The sequence below is a fragment of the Sylvia atricapilla genome, chromosome 2, assembly GCF_009819655.1.
Source record: "Sylvia atricapilla isolate bSylAtr1 chromosome 2, bSylAtr1.pri, whole genome shotgun sequence".
NCBI classification, from domain to species: domain Eukaryota; kingdom Metazoa; phylum Chordata; class Aves; order Passeriformes; family Sylviidae; genus Sylvia; species Sylvia atricapilla.
Window position 1 is genome coordinate 105,465,705 of NC_089141.1, and position 18,635 is coordinate 105,484,339.

Sequence of the window (18,635 nt, forward strand, 5' to 3'; positions counted from 1 at the left end):
TCAACTAACAGAGCTTATTTGATAAATGCTTTTCCAATCAGGTATAGATCTTCAGTTTTTAAAATAATGAGAAAAAGTGGAAAAATGCTTTTGCCCATATCCAAAATTAAATCTTTGGAACTAAATATTTAGCCCATTCACAGAATTTCTACCAAACAACAACAGTTTTGTGTGCAGTTCTGCTCAACATTTCATACACCAGCACCTGGACTGGGAGAAACAAACAAGATGAACTGGAAGCACTGGTCAGGTCTAACAGCTGTAATGAGTCCCATGGCTGGAAATCTGGGATGGAGAACTCCAGGATGCTCAGGATGTAAACTATTCTTCAAGGAATTAGGAGAAATTTCTAGATCAGTAAATCCTTCTTATGGCAGATTTCAGCTCAGGCATCCACCAGGAATATCATGCAACTGCTGTGATAAGCAGGTCTTGGAAACCCTGAAGTCTGTAGGATGTAACTTCCTGTCATAAGTGCCCAGTGAGACAACTGAAATAGTCTACTCATGCTTTAACGTTCCTCAGTTATTTTGATGTATTTTTACAAGAACTACCCATACATCATCTTCAATCAAAGGACAGTACCCTGAATAATATGGATATATAATCCTGGAAAATACACTCTCAGCTGCTTTCCCCCAGCAGGGGAATAAGCCATCAAATAGCATTTGATACACTTAATACAGATTTCTTTCTAGCACAGACCCTGACCCCTGAAGCCTGGGGCAGCTCTAATTTGAGCTAGCTCACAAGAGTCCTTAAGAGACCTGTTGTCTGCTGGGTATAATTAGGGGGAAAAAATCTCCGTGTATTCATGGCTTCTGTATGTTATCCAGCCATTTTTCTGAGCTGAAGATAATTCCCTCCATTTTTCCTGTGGAAATGAGTCAGAGTACAGCAACAGCTTTGCTGCCAAAGTGGTTTGATTTTGCAGCATTAAATATAGATTTGAGCCTTATTCCACAGCTGCCTTGGTAAATCCATGGATTGAGTTTAATTGGGGTCCTGGAGTTTTAAGTCTAAATAGTGGGTTCTTAGCAGCAGCATAAACAGAGCCTCTCAATAAGTCACACATTGATATGTTATATAAGCAAAGTATTGTAAAAGTAATTTGAATAGTTACACTCACCTGGTCTAACTGTATTTTCTCAAAGTACCTGAGAGGAAAGATGTTTCTAAGAAAAGCCCTGAAGCTGTGTTTAGTTTTAGTTTTCTAAGCAAGGGTAAATTTTCAATTAATAATTTGTTTCAGGGGACACTTTTGGCTTCTACACCATTAATTGCCTCTTAAATAGATATGTTTTTGCACAGACAGTATGACTTAAGAACTTCTATACAGTTCATTTAAAATCAGCATGGATTCTTGTCAACCTTTATGAGACCTAAAATATGACAAAATTCGGTTTGGCTTCAAAAAATTGTCTTATACAGACATTTGAAAAAAATACACAATACATACCTAAATATTTATATGTATTAAAATATTTCAGGAATCACCACCTCAAAACGAAAGGCAGAACTGAATTGCACCTGTTTGGAAAATGCATCTTTGACTATTACATGGAAATAGCTCCTCACTTTTCTTCCTAATCTGATCCTGACCAGCACCTCAGTGAGCCAGTCTTATTAAGGTCTTTTGTCTGACAGATCATGCTCTTGTTTTGTTCCACTTTTAGAAGTCAGACTGACAGATATATAATCAAGCTTGGAACTTTCCTCCATTGTTCTTTTTGTCAAATGTTCTAATGATTCTGCCTGTCAACACATTTTGTCTCCTGTGCTTATATTCAGACTGCAAGTGATATAAAAAAAAAATAAATTCCTAACAGCTCCTGTACACAAAAAAAGAGGTGTAACATTTCAGAAGGAGAGCAGGTGAGCTATGGTAACTCCATTCTCCTGGGCATTAAAGTATAAAACTCTCCACACCTCCCCAGACATCTCAACCCTATAGTTTTATATCTGTACTTGGGTTTTGCTAACATCTGTAATATTGCTACATATTCTTTGACTTCCAGAACAATGGAATGATGATGTTTTCTCTCAGATTCTTCTGTAAGAAAGTGTGAATAAAGGATGTAGCAGAAGATCAAATGGACTGTTCCACACCACCCCATGCTCTGCTCAGAGGTGGCCTGTGCTGCACTCTGAGCCGACTCAGCAATTGTCTTTCTACCATCTTTCAAAGAATATAATTTTTCCAAGACAGTAATAATTGGTGTTTTCTGCATTAGTACAGTTACAAATTGTGTATTTCCACTGTGTTTCATTTTCATTAATTATTCATTATGTTTCTTTAAGGTATTGCAGTAATGTCTGTATTAATGTGTGTATTTCACACTTTATTCCAATATGGATCAGCCACAGATGTTGCACAGGATATTGATGGTACCTTTCCAATCACTGTAATAATATGGGATGAAGCTGTGTTACCTCGTGTTCCCTTAATTCTTCTTTCCGAAGATGTGAAATTAGATTACTTGTCTAGCAATCCACAAATTATTAATTTGTTTTCCACACTATTAAAGACTCTGATTTTTACATCTTCTAATTCATGAAGTGCTGTAAATATCAAACACTGCTGAGTATTTTCTCTCTTCTTCCAGTCAAAATATTTAACAAGTTTAGTTTAGCTTTTGGAGGCATGTTCTTGCTAGGGATCTGCTTTATTCCACTGAACTATTCCAAGGAGCTGGCTGGCAAGAAATTCTGGAAGGTTAAGACTATTTTCAGCAGGTGTATCACAGCTCTGACATGTAAGATGAAGTCAGAAGGAATTAATAATTATGGATCATTGTTATCTTGCCTGGGTTGTGCTCCCTGAGTGACTAAGTAGCTGCAGTAGAGAAAACTGAGAATTACATTTCAAATGGCAGTGCTCAGCATCTCAGCCAAACCTACTCTAAATTCCAAACCAATTACTAATTTACTGGTATTGGTACCCAAATTAGCTACATTCAAGAGAGCACACATCTGTCCATGCTACAGCTATACCTTTTGACTGAATGCATTGATTGCTTCTCTAGAGAAACCTTGGGTGCTAATGATTTAGAGCCCACAAACTCTTATTTTCTTAGGTAATAAAGCAAAATAAAATAAAAATATTTTCTCCTTTCTGACAGAGAAAAATAGAAGGAATCTTGGCTGTAATATTGCAATTCCTCTTGAGTTGTGTATCTGGAGAGTTGACCACCAACACAAGAGAACCCTCCTTCAATGTATCTCAACGTTAATTATAGACTTCTGTTTATCCAATTTCATTCAGCCGTTATAGTAAGAGCATTGGAATATAAATAATACAGCAATAACAGCTTTTATAGTGAACTTTTACTATGACCAAGTTAATATTTGAAAACTTTCAGAATATCTTGGCTTCTAGTTCTGTCACAAATGTATCTCCAGTGTGTCATTCTTTTAAAGATACTTAAAAGTGATTGTGTTTAGAAAATACAATTACGTGATAGTTCTCTTCGTTTCCTAATTAACACAGCCATGAGAAAATAATGGGAAATAAATTATGACTTTCTCCCCAAAGGCACATTAGAAAAATACAGAATAATATTGCTATTTCTCAATAACCATTGTTTGTCTAGAAATTATGATCCTGTATGCATTCACTATCTGGTTTTGCTTCTTTAAAAAAAAAAAAATCATATTTCAATCTTTTGGGACCAAAATTGCCATTTAGCCATTACCTGAAGCTGCTCTTCCAGTGCAGCAGTAGCTCTGTCACCACTGTTTTCATCCACCACCACTACCATGTGAGTCAGAGAATTCACCTTGACTTGTTCCTGTTCCAGATCTTCTTGAAATGCCTGTAACAAAAGCATACATGTTAGAGAATGTGTTCCAAAGTTAAAAAAATCAATCAAAAAATGTGTACCTCTGACTGAATAAGTTGCATAATTAACTATGAGAACTCCAGAGCTTAAAGTTACTCACAAGTCGAACTCTAATACAATATTGCAGACTGAAAATTTTGCTTGAGAAATAATTTGTTGAGTTTGCATAGCTGATTTACAGATATTCACGTAATATATATACATACCAATAGCCTGTAGATTTTGAATAGCCACTGAATTCAATTTTGTACTTCATATTGTTGCATGAAAACATTTCTTTCTTTCTTTTTTTTTTTTTTTTTTTCAAAATTTTAAGAATATTAAAAAATCATGGATTTCTTTAAATAAGCACTTTCTAACTTCAGCTTGACACCCGTACAACATTACCCATATAGGAGAAAACTGCTCAGGTGACCCACCATTAGGAAACTCATGCAGCACCTTAGCTTCACTCACTGCAGGAAGTAGGAAACTAAACAAGAAACAAAGGCATTTCATGATTTCTGCATGTCTGATGAAAAACTTGCTTGCCCTTTTTTTTCTTTCCTCACTTGCCATGAAGGATGGAACCCCTTCTTTCCTATAGTTAACAAAACCAAAACCAGCCCAGCTCTGCACCAGAGGGGCAAGACCTATTTCCTCCTTCCTTTGCTCAGATGCAGCAAGAGGACACATAACAAAAATGGAAGGAGCTAAAGTGGTGTTGGTAATGAAAATTAAAACCACAGAGAAGACCTCAGACCACTCCCCTGCAAAAAAAAAACACCCAAGGTATGCAGGACTCCATCTTGCCTGATATACTTTTTAGGTGTCTCTAACTTGCTTCAAACCAGCAAAAGAATGGGGGAAACCAAAGTCCTCAATTATGTTCTCAGTACTTCAGCCTGGTGTGTTCTAGGGATTAATGCATATATAGTGGGATAGTTATAAACTGTAAATGGCCTTGTCACAGGAGAAACCTTGAAATTCAACTATGTTGAATTTCACAATGTTGTGGTTTCCTGCTGCTTTTTCGAATAGAGTAATTCACTCACCTATGAAGTGAATTACTGCTGAAAATAAGGTCATGCATTCTAAAACTCTTTTTCATAAAACACCTAACTTTATGTGAAAATTAAAAAAAAAGTAAACTCCAAACCATAATGTGGTTATAAGCAATAGGAAAGGAATTCACAGGCTACTTTGTTTTTAGGGCATAAATATCTTACCACCCGTTTCAGAGTTAATTTCTTTCATGGGCATAGTGAGACAATATAAGAATTCTCCTTTTTCTGACTTTCACGCCTGTGAGTAGCATTTGCTTCAGAGAGCTAGACTATAAAACAATTCTCAAGGACTGTGAAGTATACTGAATTGTTACAGTCATCCCTGGAATTTAGACTCCTCAACATTCTATAACCCAGCATTTGAAAGGGAAGAGGAGGCAGAGCAGTCATAGAGTGTGTAATACAACTCACTTCCCTCACATTTAACCTCCTCTTTTAGCCAAACAAAACAAATTCATTGCTCCCTAAGTCTACAGCCATGGACAAGGTGACTTTAATTTCCTTATTAGCTGGAATCTGACAGATGGCACCCCAGAACAAAGCCAGAGTTAGCAGGAGTGGGTGGCACTCTGGAGGTGGGAGTCTCACACACATTGTGAAAGACTTGAGAAGTCATGGAACAGATGAACCAGAAAGTTGAACCATTATCTAATCCTCAGGCAGATTCAATTTACTCTGAAGTAAAAAACTGCTCTCTATAACCCACGTGTCTATTTTTACCATGAAATTCATTAGTGGGAATTGTTTGTTTACAGGATCCTGTTGGAACAGGAATTTATGATGGACAGTTTCAAGGCAGGAGGACACTCTGTTCAAATAATTTAAATGGAAATTTCTAACAAGTTGTCCTGAGCTTGTTAGAGAAATAGCAAATTTTCAGGGACTTAAAATGTAAGATGGATATAGGTGTTGATGAATAAAGATAGCAACAAGAAAAACTCATAAAACTCAAAAATTCCTTTAATTCCTATCTATCAGATAGGATACCTTACACAACTCCAACATAATCTAGTTCAAAGTGAATAAAAATGCTTACCAAAGTCATCCAAGTACACAATGACAAATCCATCCTGATATTTGGACACTGAAGAAGTGTCTCATTTTACCTTTTAAATTAATTTGAAGTACTAAAAATCCTAGGCCTAAAAAAAGGCTTAGATGTTTTTAGACACATAATGAAACTAAAAAAAATCTCCTAATTATATATGGCACAATATAAATTTGGAATAATAAAACTAGTGCAATTAAAAGCACAATTTTTAAATTAATTATAAGATTTCCAATATAATATACTGCTTGGACAGTTCAATAGTCCTTAGATTTTTAGTGAAAGGTAGCTTTCTTCCTTTACTAAATTACATGGAAGGGGTAATTCTAACAGGAGAAAAAATACTTAAAACGCCTCTAAAAGAAACCCCACAACAAACAAACAAAACAACCCCCGCCCCCCAAAAAAACCAAACCAAACCAAACCAAATCAAAAAACCTGAAATGTTTAATTATTCTTCCAAAATATACTGAATATGCCAGATTTCTTATTAGAACTCTGTAGCTTCCTAATGGCATAAAATTTTCTACTTCACCATTTCAATACACTCAAAAAATTTTCAGTACTACCAAGATAGTAGTATCATATATTTTGGACCTAAGCGGCATGCTGGGAAGTATTTTGTGTTCTTTCTCTGATCTGACTGTTGTTGCCAATCCCAATGCAATTAGTGGGTTGTTTCATGTTTGTTTGGTTGGTTTTTGGTCTTTTTTTTTAATATGACCCAGCAAAGAAACTGAAGTGTCAGTCACAAGAACTCAAGACTAATATTTTTGCAACATCATTTTAAAATACATAGAATAAAGAAATCAGGTGTATGGAAATCATAAGTCAAAGGGGGAGACATAACATGAAACAGAATGAAAAGTTCCTACTAACGAACAGGTAAAGAGAGGCAGGGAAAATTATTAGGGTAAAGAGGAGACAGAGGAAAGACAACAACCCCCCAAATTTATCATGTTCGCTGAAGTCTGTTTCATTAGAAATTATGATTTTCTTTTATATCTTCAAACTTCTGGTTCCTCTTTCGAATTTACAAAACACTGTTTTCTGATACAACCAGACTCATGTGAGATTAAGAGAAAATAAGAAGAATTGTTGGGTTTTGCTTTTTTATTTGCTTGTTCAATAATGAAGCAATAAACCGTCCTATTAAAATTCAATTGTTTTAACTCTTGCTATAGGAGGTAGCTTTGCTGAATGTAAAATTTAATGAAATTATATGACACTGTCTCTCAATAACTGAAAGAATAGAAAACGCTTTTCCTTGACTTCTGAATACGGCAAGTGATAAATGAATATAAATGTAATTAAAATTAAACCCAAGTCATTTTATTTCCAGAATTTCTAGCTAAATTGCCTCTAGCACATGAAAAAGATTTGAAAAGTAATATACCTAAATAAATAATGTTCACTAACTCAACATACCAAAATGAAGAACTGCATGTGGAAAAGAGATTTCTGCATGTCTTCACTCAGAATCTTCAAATACAAGCTAAATACCCATTTTTCTTAGTATTAGAAAGAAGCAGCATAAAGAGACTGCATAAATAAAGGATTATATTTTATCTTAGTATTGAAGAATAAAATGCATAGAAATAGTGGTAATGTTATTCAAGTCTTACTGCTGATGTATTCAAAATCTTTCATGTTTCTTTCTCTAATTGCCATCTCATAATTACCTGCTTTTTTAAAAAAGAAAATTTAATGTCAGAAAATGTCCTTAGCTAGCAAACCCTTATACTGAAATGCATTTTCTCCTCAAAGGGCAAGCACAGACAGCACTAACAGCAGCAGGAGCTGCAGAATTTGTATTCTTCTTCAGTAGCACTCCTTAATCAGAATGCAAAGAAATCATCTTTAACACACAAGTGCATCATGAAGTCTTTTGCAGCTTTTGACTTCTTTTTAAAAGAACTGTAAAAGCTGATTCCAGTTGGAATTGTTTTTTCAGGACGATCTGCCCTCTAAAACCTGGATTAGCACTGACACAGGCCATGAAGTATCAGGTGTTAAAATCTCTCAAGATACCATGGCAAGGAACTGCTTTGAGCCATTGATGTAAAGACATTAACAGATCATCATATTAAATCTCCACCACCTCACAAATCACCTCTGTTTTCTACATTTTTCTGTGTTTCCTTATCATCATGTGCTATAGACACATATATAAATTTCTGCTTAAATCTAAATTAATATGAAGCAAGTCAATAAAATCCAGTAAATGGAATCTATTGGACAAGCTATCCTCTCTCTCTTTTTTGTTCCTAATTCTTCCAATAAAAAATTACCATTATGTAGTGTGGAATAAATTGGCCAAACTCCATCTTATATTCTACTCCTGAGGTGGGTTTTTTTGTGCCTTCTTTCTTTCTTTTTTTGGTGTTATTTAAATACATTACCAAAAAGTATTATCTACTGTTAGAAAGTAGTGCATTTTACAGTGCATAATATATATTCAGTGCAAATATATATCCAGAATCTCTGGAGTCCTAACAATATTATGTGGTCTGACTGCTGCATCATTGCTGCTACAGCATGTAAGAGAAAAAAGCAAGATGCAAAAAGAATACACAGATATTAAAAAAACTAATACATCCTCATCGTAATGTCATGAAAAGATGTTACAGCTGCCTTGCATATTCTAGTATATTGCTTATATATGAAAAGAAAGCAATTTTTTTTTAATATGAGAATAAAACTCACAGTTGTGATAAAGTAAGTCCACAAAAGCTTGTTAACTGTACAGAACAATAAATATTAAACCAAGGTTTCATATTACTTTGCTATGCTGTAACAGCAGGAGTAGAGCTTTTAAAATGTCAAACACCCAATTTGGTTTTTATGCCTTTGGAAGCACACCACAGCATACCTTATGCTCTTCTATTTGACGCTTTAGATCCTCTAGATCTGGACCCAAGGGCTCCAAATCAGTTTTCTTTGTCCTTTCCTCTGTTTTTGTCAGCCAATCAGCTAGCTGAGCCAGCTGCTGATTCTGCAGATCCATTAGGATTTTATGTAAACTGTACAACAAAGAAAAAATAATTAGAATTTATAGATGAAGAAAACAACGGGCAGAAACATTTGCCCCACATACTAACAGATTTCCACAAGGCTGCATTTGAAGGAGAATAGAAATATATGCTTTGAAAGGGGAACCGGCTTCCCAGGGCAGTGGTCACAGCACCAGCCTGACAGAGCTCAAGAAGTGTTTGGGTAATTCTCTCAGGCATAAGGGGTGAATATTGGGGTGTCTGTGCAGGGCCAGGAGTTGGACTCAATGATCCCAATGGGTTCCTTCCAACCCAGCAAATTCTATGACTCTATAGAGAAGGAAACCAATTTTTTTTTAAATAATTTTGATTTAGAAAAACTGTTTTGATGCTTTTTCTTTAGGAACTGACTACATCATGTAATATTCAGTGCGTTAAAGTTTTATCTTCCAGTTTCATTTCTATTAGAGCTGGAGTTCAAAATTTCTATGCAGTGCTTTTTAAAGCTTCTTTTATCCACTACAAATATTTTGAAAAACTGCTCAAACAGCTGACCTTACCAGGTTTCCTCTAATTTAAGATATTAAATAGAAAAAATTCTATCCTTTCGATGATTCAATGGAGAATACTCTGAAAAAAGAAAATCAATTTTGAAATACTTCAGTTTTGCCTAATCAAATAATATAGCAAGATCCAGAATTATCTGGCCAAAAATCCATTACAGATTGCACTTGCCTGTTTGGAAATCCTCTAAACTTTCCTATACAAAATCTTCATCAACAGTATTCTATGATTTCAGATTTTTAATTTTTTTTCTTTTTTTTTTTTTTTTTAACTGTAACTCGGGTATTAAAGATTGATTAAAACCACCAGCGGACTCACATAGTATCGTTTCCATCCTAATCCCTCTATTATTACAGATAGAGTACAGGAAGATGATGCCCTGTTTCAATAAACCCCATGGTTCACAATGGATTAAGTCTCTCAGATCTCAGTCCTTCACTTTCAACTGTGTATTTTATTGTCTTGATGTTCTAAACTAAGCTATTATAAAGTAGAATGCTTCATCCTGGAGATATTCCTCTTAGCAATAAATTAAATAAACTGTAGAGAAAACCTGTTAAAGTAAACTGAGATTAAGAAAATGAAAATATGATGAAACACATGTATAGTATTGGTATCATTCTGAAGTAAGGAGCATAAACTTAAAAATCAAATAATCACAAAAAATAATCACAGTTTAGTCCTAAGCAAAAGAATGCTGCCTCTTTCTTACCATTCACCAGGTGCTTCCTAGTTTTCAAAATACTTTTATAGGCATCTGATATGAGGATTTAGTATTTATTTATTTATTACAATTAAATTATAATTAATTTTATTAAAAATTAAATTAGTTATAATTATAATTATAGGAGATTATCAAAACCTTTGTTTATAGTATGGCTCTCATAGGTTGCAAATTAAAAAAAAAAAATTTCATTGAATTGAATGTGTTTTAAAAGTTGTAGAACTCCCTATAAACTGGTAAATTTTATTGTTCTCTTCAGTGGCATATTTACCACTGAGATGCTTTACTATAGAAAGTCCTGTTTGGGAAAGGCCAGGAGAAAGAAACTGAAAAAAAAAAACCAAAAAAAAAAACAAAAAACAAACCAGACATTTTTCCTTCAGCATGCTAGTGCACTGCTTATTTTAAGAGTCAGATACTTTCAATATATAGCCAGTACATAAGAAATACAATCTGGGCTGCTTTTACACAAGGGCACTGTTGTGTTCCAAACTTCCTCTGACATTCTGACCTCCTAATCACTTTTTCTAAGACCCTTTCACTTTTATAGCATTTTTATCAGTATATCTTCCTCCTGTCCCTGTTTATTGCTTGCTTTTGTTCTCTGTGTGCTGGCAAGTGTGTTACCTTTTCTCACACCATTTTTATTGCCATTACAGGGGTCAGACAGCATTGCTGTTCTCATCCTCGCAAAAAACATCCCTGTTTGGTTAAACGTGTCATTGTTGCCTTGGGAAAAAGATTACGGCAATGTGCTTAGAAGACTGGGCTTTAAACTGTAGTAGAAAATGGATCCTGAGAGTTTAAATTATGTATAATAATCCAGAAATATATTGTATTGTGATATGAAAGCTTTTTATAATCCTCTGGCCAGTTTCTTGAAAACAGGGGTTTTACCAAAAAGCCAGATTTAACTATGTCTAAGTATAACACTCCTGAGAAGTTTTCTCTTGCCTTATCCCAAATCCCATTGAGTTTGTCACAGATTTTTTTTAATAGGAAATTAAATAGTAGCACAACACTCTCTGTAAAGCCCCTATCACTTTATGTCTTCTACTGAAATCATATTACCCAGCTATGACCTGCTTTAGAAGATACCAGGCCATTCAATTCCCCAAGCCATGACCTACAGCTGCAGCTGGGAGATGGGTTTAACAACTGGTGTTAAAGGACATTTTAAACAGAAAAAGTACCACTCAGAGATGTAGCTACTTATGTCGATTTAAATGAAAAATAAGTATGGCCAATAAAAACTCCCTGCAGTAAAGCATCATAGATTTTTCTCTCTAAAAAAATATTAGAACTGGGATAAGTTAGGTTGAAACATCTGAAACCCATCAAAATTTTTATAGTCAAAGGAAAACAGAATAAAGGAAACATTCTCAATACTCAGTAGCAAACTGAAAAGAAAACAAATGTTTGGAATTGCTAAGAACATATTGCAAGAAAGAGAGTTATGTCATGCAATAGTTGAAAATCACAATTTGCTTTTTAACGCAATGGGCAAACCCCTTAACCCCAAAAGGTAAGGTAGAACTGGGAAGAGCTCAAAGAAGAGCAAGAAGAATAACTGAATATGTTCACTGTATATTTAGGAAGAATGCTAGGAAAGATATACTTTATCTCTGTATCCTTTAAACCAAATTACCCCCCTGTGGCGCAATCACAAGCTCTTACATTTATGGAATTTCTTATCCCAGAAGGTACTATGTAAATCAGAATTTCAAAATCGGATATAGTAATATTAAAAATCTACAAAGATTATTGTGAATATTTAAAAGATTATTTCTCTGCTTCTATTTGTAGTTCAACTTTAAACAACAGGGCTTACCCTTTTTTAAGTAGTGTAATTTACACTCTCATAAAACCACGGCAATATTTCCAGGAAAGTTAACATGTCATTTACTCTTTTAATGAGACTGAGTTTTACAGGCCTTAAAGATTTGTTTCCCTTACCCTTTTTTATCTTTGCAAAGATTCTCTCCTTTGTAGCTCAATATAGTGCAATTCAATATTAGTTGAAACAACTGGAAAAAGTTGAGGTAGGTTATGTAAATTTTGGTTAAAATGTTATCTGTTTCCAAGTTTTTGATAGCTGCTGCTTTTTATGGCTTCCAGGCTCCAAACAACATGCAAGGTTCAAAATCACTGCACATCAAATTTCAGGTTAAAACAGATACAAGATGAGGTTTTGTTCTCAGTGAAATGAAGGAAAATCCCAATTGTTTGTCATGTTCAGGATTGTTTCAGTCAAAATCAATATATGCTATTTCACCTGACATATTACTTACTTGCTTTGTTTTTCCATACTTGCTACCCTGAGACTTTCCCAACGAGAATTAAGTAGATTCATTTGTTCTTGGATTTCGTTCTCTTCCTCATCTGAAAGTTTTCCAGTTGACAGAAGTTGACTGCCAACTTGCAAAACATTACCAACACGTCCTTGGTGAGCTGTTAACTCCATCATAAAACCCTGACAATTAAAAAAAAAAAAAAATCCACATTTCAGTTGCATTCTTTGAAATGAAAGAATAGAATTGCACTATTTTGCCAGCATGTTTTTCAAATGCCTCACCAAACCTTGTAACCAGAAATAAATACTTTCATTTTCTTCAGAGACCAAAAAGTTTGCATTCTCTGAATCAAAATTAATAAAAACTAAAACAAACCCCCAAAAAACAAGCGAGGAGAATAGAACAACATAAATAAATTTTGAAACATTAGTATAAACATATACCTCATGGGTGTGAAACTGTTCTTTAACAACTTCTACATCATTGGATATATCTCCTTGTGCTTGTAATGCATCTTCAGCTGAGAGAAGCCACGTAAGTACTTCTTCTAAAGCAGTTTGGTAGCTTTCAAGATCTCCAGCCCCCATCCGCACGGTGCTAAATTTCTTTTCTTCAACACTTTCTGAAAACTGATCAAAACCAAAATTGTAAGAGCAATGAAAATGGTATCTGCTGAGACAGTTCGACAAAGGAATAAACGGAACACCACTGTATTCTTAAAAAAAATCAGAAGGCTAATACATAGAAGTACTTTGTAATACAAAATCAGGGAACTGATCAAGGTCAGTTAAGATGGAGGGAAAAATCTCATATTCAATTAGATATTTCACACTGTTATTCAAAATCCCATCAAGTGTTCTGACTAGTGAATAATGACAATAATATTTACCACATATTTAGAGAGGCATTTACCACAACAACTCATAAAATAATATACACAAAAAAAGTAGCAAGATACTTGCTGACTTTGCAGAGAATCTATGAAAAACATGACATTAAAAAACCCAAACCAACAAACCTTTACACTACATGCAATGCTAGGCTCGAGCAATCCACAGATACATATTTTGTGAAAAACTTTCTAGGAAGCCTAAAAAGCTCAAAAACTCATGCAAAATCATAACTTTTTAAAACTAAGCAAAAGTGTATTACTGTTGATTTCTCTTTTCTGCAAAGGCCAACCTTATAATTTTGGTTTTTTAGAAGCCAAGTATCTCTTATGAGAACAGAAATCCCATTTCTGGTCTACTGCTTAAAGTCAAGAGAAATCAACAAGTATTTATTGATTAGTATAACAGTAGAAAACAAGGACAGAAGAGAAGCAAAAAATGCATTTGCTACAGAAGATACCATCCCATATGTTTTTCAAAAAGTTCTGAACAAGTTTAGCTACTTTGTGAGGAATTTAATTTTAAAGTAAACTATACATATAAATATGCCGATGCTTCCATAAAAAAAATTATACTGAGCCACTTAATATTTTTATAGTTGGCAAAAATTGTTCCTACTGACAAATCTGTGCCAATAAAATGCTCAAAGCAGCTAATAAAGCCTTTCACTGCAGTTTAGAACTGAAAGTTAATCACTAGAACCACAAGCAGGAACACAGCAGGCTCTAAACTGGAAGGGACCCAAAGGATCATCGAGCCCAACTCTTACATGAATGGCCCATATGGGAACCACAGGAACTGATCTCAGGAAGAGCAGTGCATGCAATGTAATCATTGTAAAAATGAGAATTTTCAATCTTCACAACAACAGCTTCATTCGGAATTGCATAAATTTAAAAATCACATCAAATTTATGCAGATCCTTAAACATGTTTTAGGCTAGGTAATAGTCATGACTCTATGTGATGGTTTAACATAGTTTAGTTTCTAGTTAAGGAAAAAAAAATTCCACAAGCTATGGAAGTAGCTTGTGTGAGAAACACAATGGTCAGTAACCGAATCCTCATCAGAAAAAACAGGCTTGGAAATCTGATGAACTTTGTAGTTGGGTTTGGTGGTTTTTTTTTCTTGTTGCTGTTTTTTTTGATTTGTTCTGGTTTTTTTTGTGAAAAGGAAGTACTGTCTTACAGAAATTTAAATAATGAAACACAGAAAATGGTCGGCATAGATCCCTTCTGCACAAAATAATTTTTGAACTGTGTGTAATTCTAGATTTCAAATAATCTACAATGCAATAAGAAATCACGTCGCATTTCTGCAGCAAGATATAATTTTTTCCACTGTGAAAAGGGATTAACTTGATCAGTGCTTTTCACAGGTAATATTTTTTTTCCTTTCCATAGCAATATTTCATGGTACATATCCATATCTGTTGCATTTAAAAAAAAATGCCTTAGCAGTGTAGTGAGGTTAGAGATATGATGTTTGTAGAGATCTGTGATAATCTAAGTTTGAAACAAATCTCTGTATTTGTTTGAAAATTCTTCATCTGAAAATCTTTCTTTCTCTAGATCAGACACTGAATTGTCTCATGTATAACAAATGCTTAACTAAGGACCACCAACACCACTTTGTCTGGGAACAACTACTAAGGTTTTTTTTTTTCTTAATGATCATAATGAGCATTTTCTCTGTTTCTCTCATGCTAACACATCTATTATACAGAAGAGCACTGAAAAATCTTGGACTCATGACCTTCTATGAAAAAACGGTGCCTAGACTAATTTCCAATCAATTGTAATATCTCTCGAAGAAGTAGAAAAAAAAAAGATTCTAATAAAAATAGAAACCAATAGAGATTCTTGACAGGTATTTCAGATTATGTTCTCAAATAGGAAAAAAAAGAAAAAAGAAAGAAAAAATACCAGACAGTTTTCTGACATAAGGAAAACAGAAAATTACTAGAAAAAAAATACCTAAGTATAGAATTCTAAAATTCTAAAAACACTATAAAATGTCTACAAGGATAAAAACACTTCTTGGAGGCAACCGTGGTTTTTAACTTGACAAAAAATACAAATAAACACTGTTATATTTCATGTCTACTCCTTCTGTCAGTCCTGGTTTCTTTCCAAAAGATAACTGTCCACCCTTGCTTATCCTGCATATCAAATGGAAAACAGCTATCAAATCAGTGGAATTAGCTGTAAACAGAACATAAAACACTTAGAAGTGGGCAACTACTGACCTAATGCTTATGGCACACACTTTGTATTAAAAAACTAAACCAAATAGTGTTACAAAGATTATTATGCTGATTATTTATTCCGTAAAAAACCCCAAATTTAAGTCTGCAGATCCTACAGCACTAAGAATATTCTCAAAATGAAATAATCCACATAAGACAAGCAATGGAAGCCTCTGATTTTTATAAATCATATTGGAAGGCAACCAACCAGAAAAACCTGTGAATGTTCTGGTTTATGAATTAATATGAAATATCTTTGAAATTCCTAAAAAAGTGAGAAAACATAATTTTAAGGTGTTACATATAGTATATGGATAGCACAGTTATTAATTAATATAAATATCTGATATAAGTTGTGATGCCTATCTATATTTTTTAAGAGAATGAAAAACAATGAAGACAGGATGAAATCAAATTGTTACAGCCATATAATGCTAGGAAAGCTGTTCTTGGGAACAAAAGCTGCCTGAATATGGATAGAGCTTCATTCTTATATCAAAACCTATTCTTAATAAAGTATTTCATGAGCATGCAACACAAACCTGACTGCCTGCAGTTAGAGCAAAACACAGAGTAATTTACTGAATAAAAACTTCAGCAAAATCTCATTGTGGTGGTGCATCCCTCCCTTTCCCTTGGGCTGCACAGTCATCTCAGAAACACTCCTGGGCATTGGCCTGGAGCTCACCACAAGTATTGTCTGCTCCCATGAACTTTTGCTGGCTAATGAGCCAACTCTTTCTTAACGAACAGTCTTGGAAACTCATTTTTCTCACCTAAACTAATGAAATGATGTCCTGAGCAGAACAACAGTGTAGTTACCCAACCTCTAAAGAAAGTTACTGACCCAAATTGCGGCCAAGATGCGAAGTTATTATGACTAAAGCCAATTCTTTTGTGACCCTGGAAGCAGCAGTCCTAAACTGAGACCTGTTGAGCTCTCAGGACTGCAGCAGGATGTGGACAGCAGCCTCCCTCTGCAGGAAAGCGCTCTCAGGGCCAGTGAACTCTCAAGTCTGTTATACTTGGGAGAGTGTCGACCAACACCAGTGAAAATGACAGGAGAAATTTAAATGAGAAAATTAAATTTAAATTTAATGCATCACACGCAGCTGGGAATCAGTCAGGCAGTCACCTCACAGTGTGTTTTCAAAAACGATCAAACACTTCCGCATGTAACAACCCTGGTCATTCTCATGGACTGATGTAAAAAGATTTTTGTGGGGGGTTTTTGTGGGGTTTTTTTGTTTTCTTTTGGGGTTTTATGTTGTTTGTTTGGGGGGTTTTCTTTGTTTGTTTGGTTTTGGGGTTTTTTGCTTTCTGTTGCACATAGACAAATTATACCATGATAAAACAATAGGAATTTTAATCTCTATGCACTTTGCCATCTTCTGCTGGGGTGTAGGGGCTGAAAGGCCCTAAGGACTCTGAAGATTTAAAATATAGTAAGTGCAAGTAAAAATCCTCTGACCTTCAAAAGCCTGGAAAATATGAGCTATTCCTGGCAAAGGAATGAATTAATTCACAGAATTTAAACCATGATCTTGTAGCCTCCAAGGCAAGGTGAGGGGACAAAGTGTTCCTCACCTGCTATTGCATTATGTTGCCAAAGAGAAAAGAATTTGTTATGTGTTAGCAAATTCTCCAAAAATGTTTCTATTAATATATAAAGACTGATTCTGAGTTTTAGAAATTAGTTGGGCAGCTTTAGAAAGTAGTTATACAGGAAAGATTTAGGGTTCATTCCAACACTCTTATTTATATTATGTATTTCCTTCCTTCAGAAACAGCCTGTTCCACTGTAAAAGATAAAGAATGTGGCTCTGGACATTCAGAGCTTTTAAACCCAAAGACATAATATTTTAAAGAAACATTTTTTAGTAAAGGCAAATTTAAGTTCAGAGTATCTTTTTAAGTTTGAACACCCCCTTTGCAAGGTTACAGCCTCAGCAAATAGTTCACATTATTCACTCTCTAACCATGCTTCCTATCATCTAAGAATGAAACCCCTGCTTATTATTTCAGTTCCTCCAACTTTCTCATTACAAAATATATTTTACATGTATTTTAAAATTACTACTGTTAAACGGTAAAATTATTTTTTCAATAATCAAGATTATGTTTTCTCAACAGATGAGTCCAGACAGAACAGTTCAATCATTTCTGGTAACAGAACTTATAAGATAAATTGGTTCAGACCACTTGTTAATATAATATTAACAATTCCTTTGTTCTAAATGAGGCTAACATTTTCATTTTATTAGGTATTTTAAAAAGTCTGAGTAAATGAATCATGAATCTCGTGTAAGAAAGTTATTGGGGTTTTTTCTTGAGTTTTTGGGGGGATTTTTTGGGGGGTATGGGGGGTTTTGTTTTGGTTTTGAGAGTGAGGTTTTTTTGGTTGGTAGGTTGGTTGGTTTTTTTCTGCTATTTGTCTGAAAATGCACATAGGTTTGGCTTTATGATAAATCTAAAAAACTGCAAGTTTTTCTTGCTCAGCTGAGACAATTTAGATTTTTAGTACTTGATTTTCTCTGTGGTTCCATTTTTACTGCATATGTTTCCACCTCGATGAATTGACCTGTCCTTGTTACTGCAGTTTTGAGATGCAGCAGATTATTAGGTCATTAAAAATCAATGGAGTTTAGGCAATGTATATGCTGAGGAGAAGAGCCAGAGTCAGGCAGTATTGACGAAAGTACATTCATTACAAAGGAAGAAAAATGTTGGAACTATTGATGGGAAAGTGGTAAAAGAAAATGAGTTTCTTCAACTACTCTACTAGATACAGCTGGTACAAATAAAGACTGAAAGAGACAAATAAAGAACTTATTGGCATTAAAGCAAAACTTTGCACCTTGGGTTCTCGAGTGTAGAAGCTGATTTAAGACAACTAAAAGGGAAAGAAACTGCAATCAACTGGTTTGGGGACTAAGACTTGGGAACTGTGAGGACAGGTGAGATGGTACGAAGACTTAGACAGAAA

The 18,635-nt window shown here is 34.5% G+C and overlaps 1 protein-coding gene across 9 annotated transcripts in view; it reads right to left on the minus strand.

The window, feature by feature from the left end:
- DMD (dystrophin) overlaps positions 1 to 18,635 on the minus strand; it is a 978,823-nt gene that overhangs the window by 701,471 nt on the left and 258,717 nt on the right. For all 9 annotated transcript variants that reach the window (XM_066314017.1, XM_066314023.1, XM_066314021.1 and 6 more), the window contains 4 exons: positions 12,955 to 13,140; positions 12,509 to 12,690; positions 8,809 to 8,959; positions 3,696 to 3,815 (listed from right to left, as the gene is read on the minus strand). In XM_066314017.1, coding sequence (XP_066170114.1) covers positions 3,696 to 3,815; positions 8,809 to 8,959; positions 12,509 to 12,690; positions 12,955 to 13,140 — 639 coding nt within the window. The remainder of the gene's footprint in view (positions 1 to 3,695; positions 3,816 to 8,808; positions 8,960 to 12,508; positions 12,691 to 12,954; positions 13,141 to 18,635) is intronic.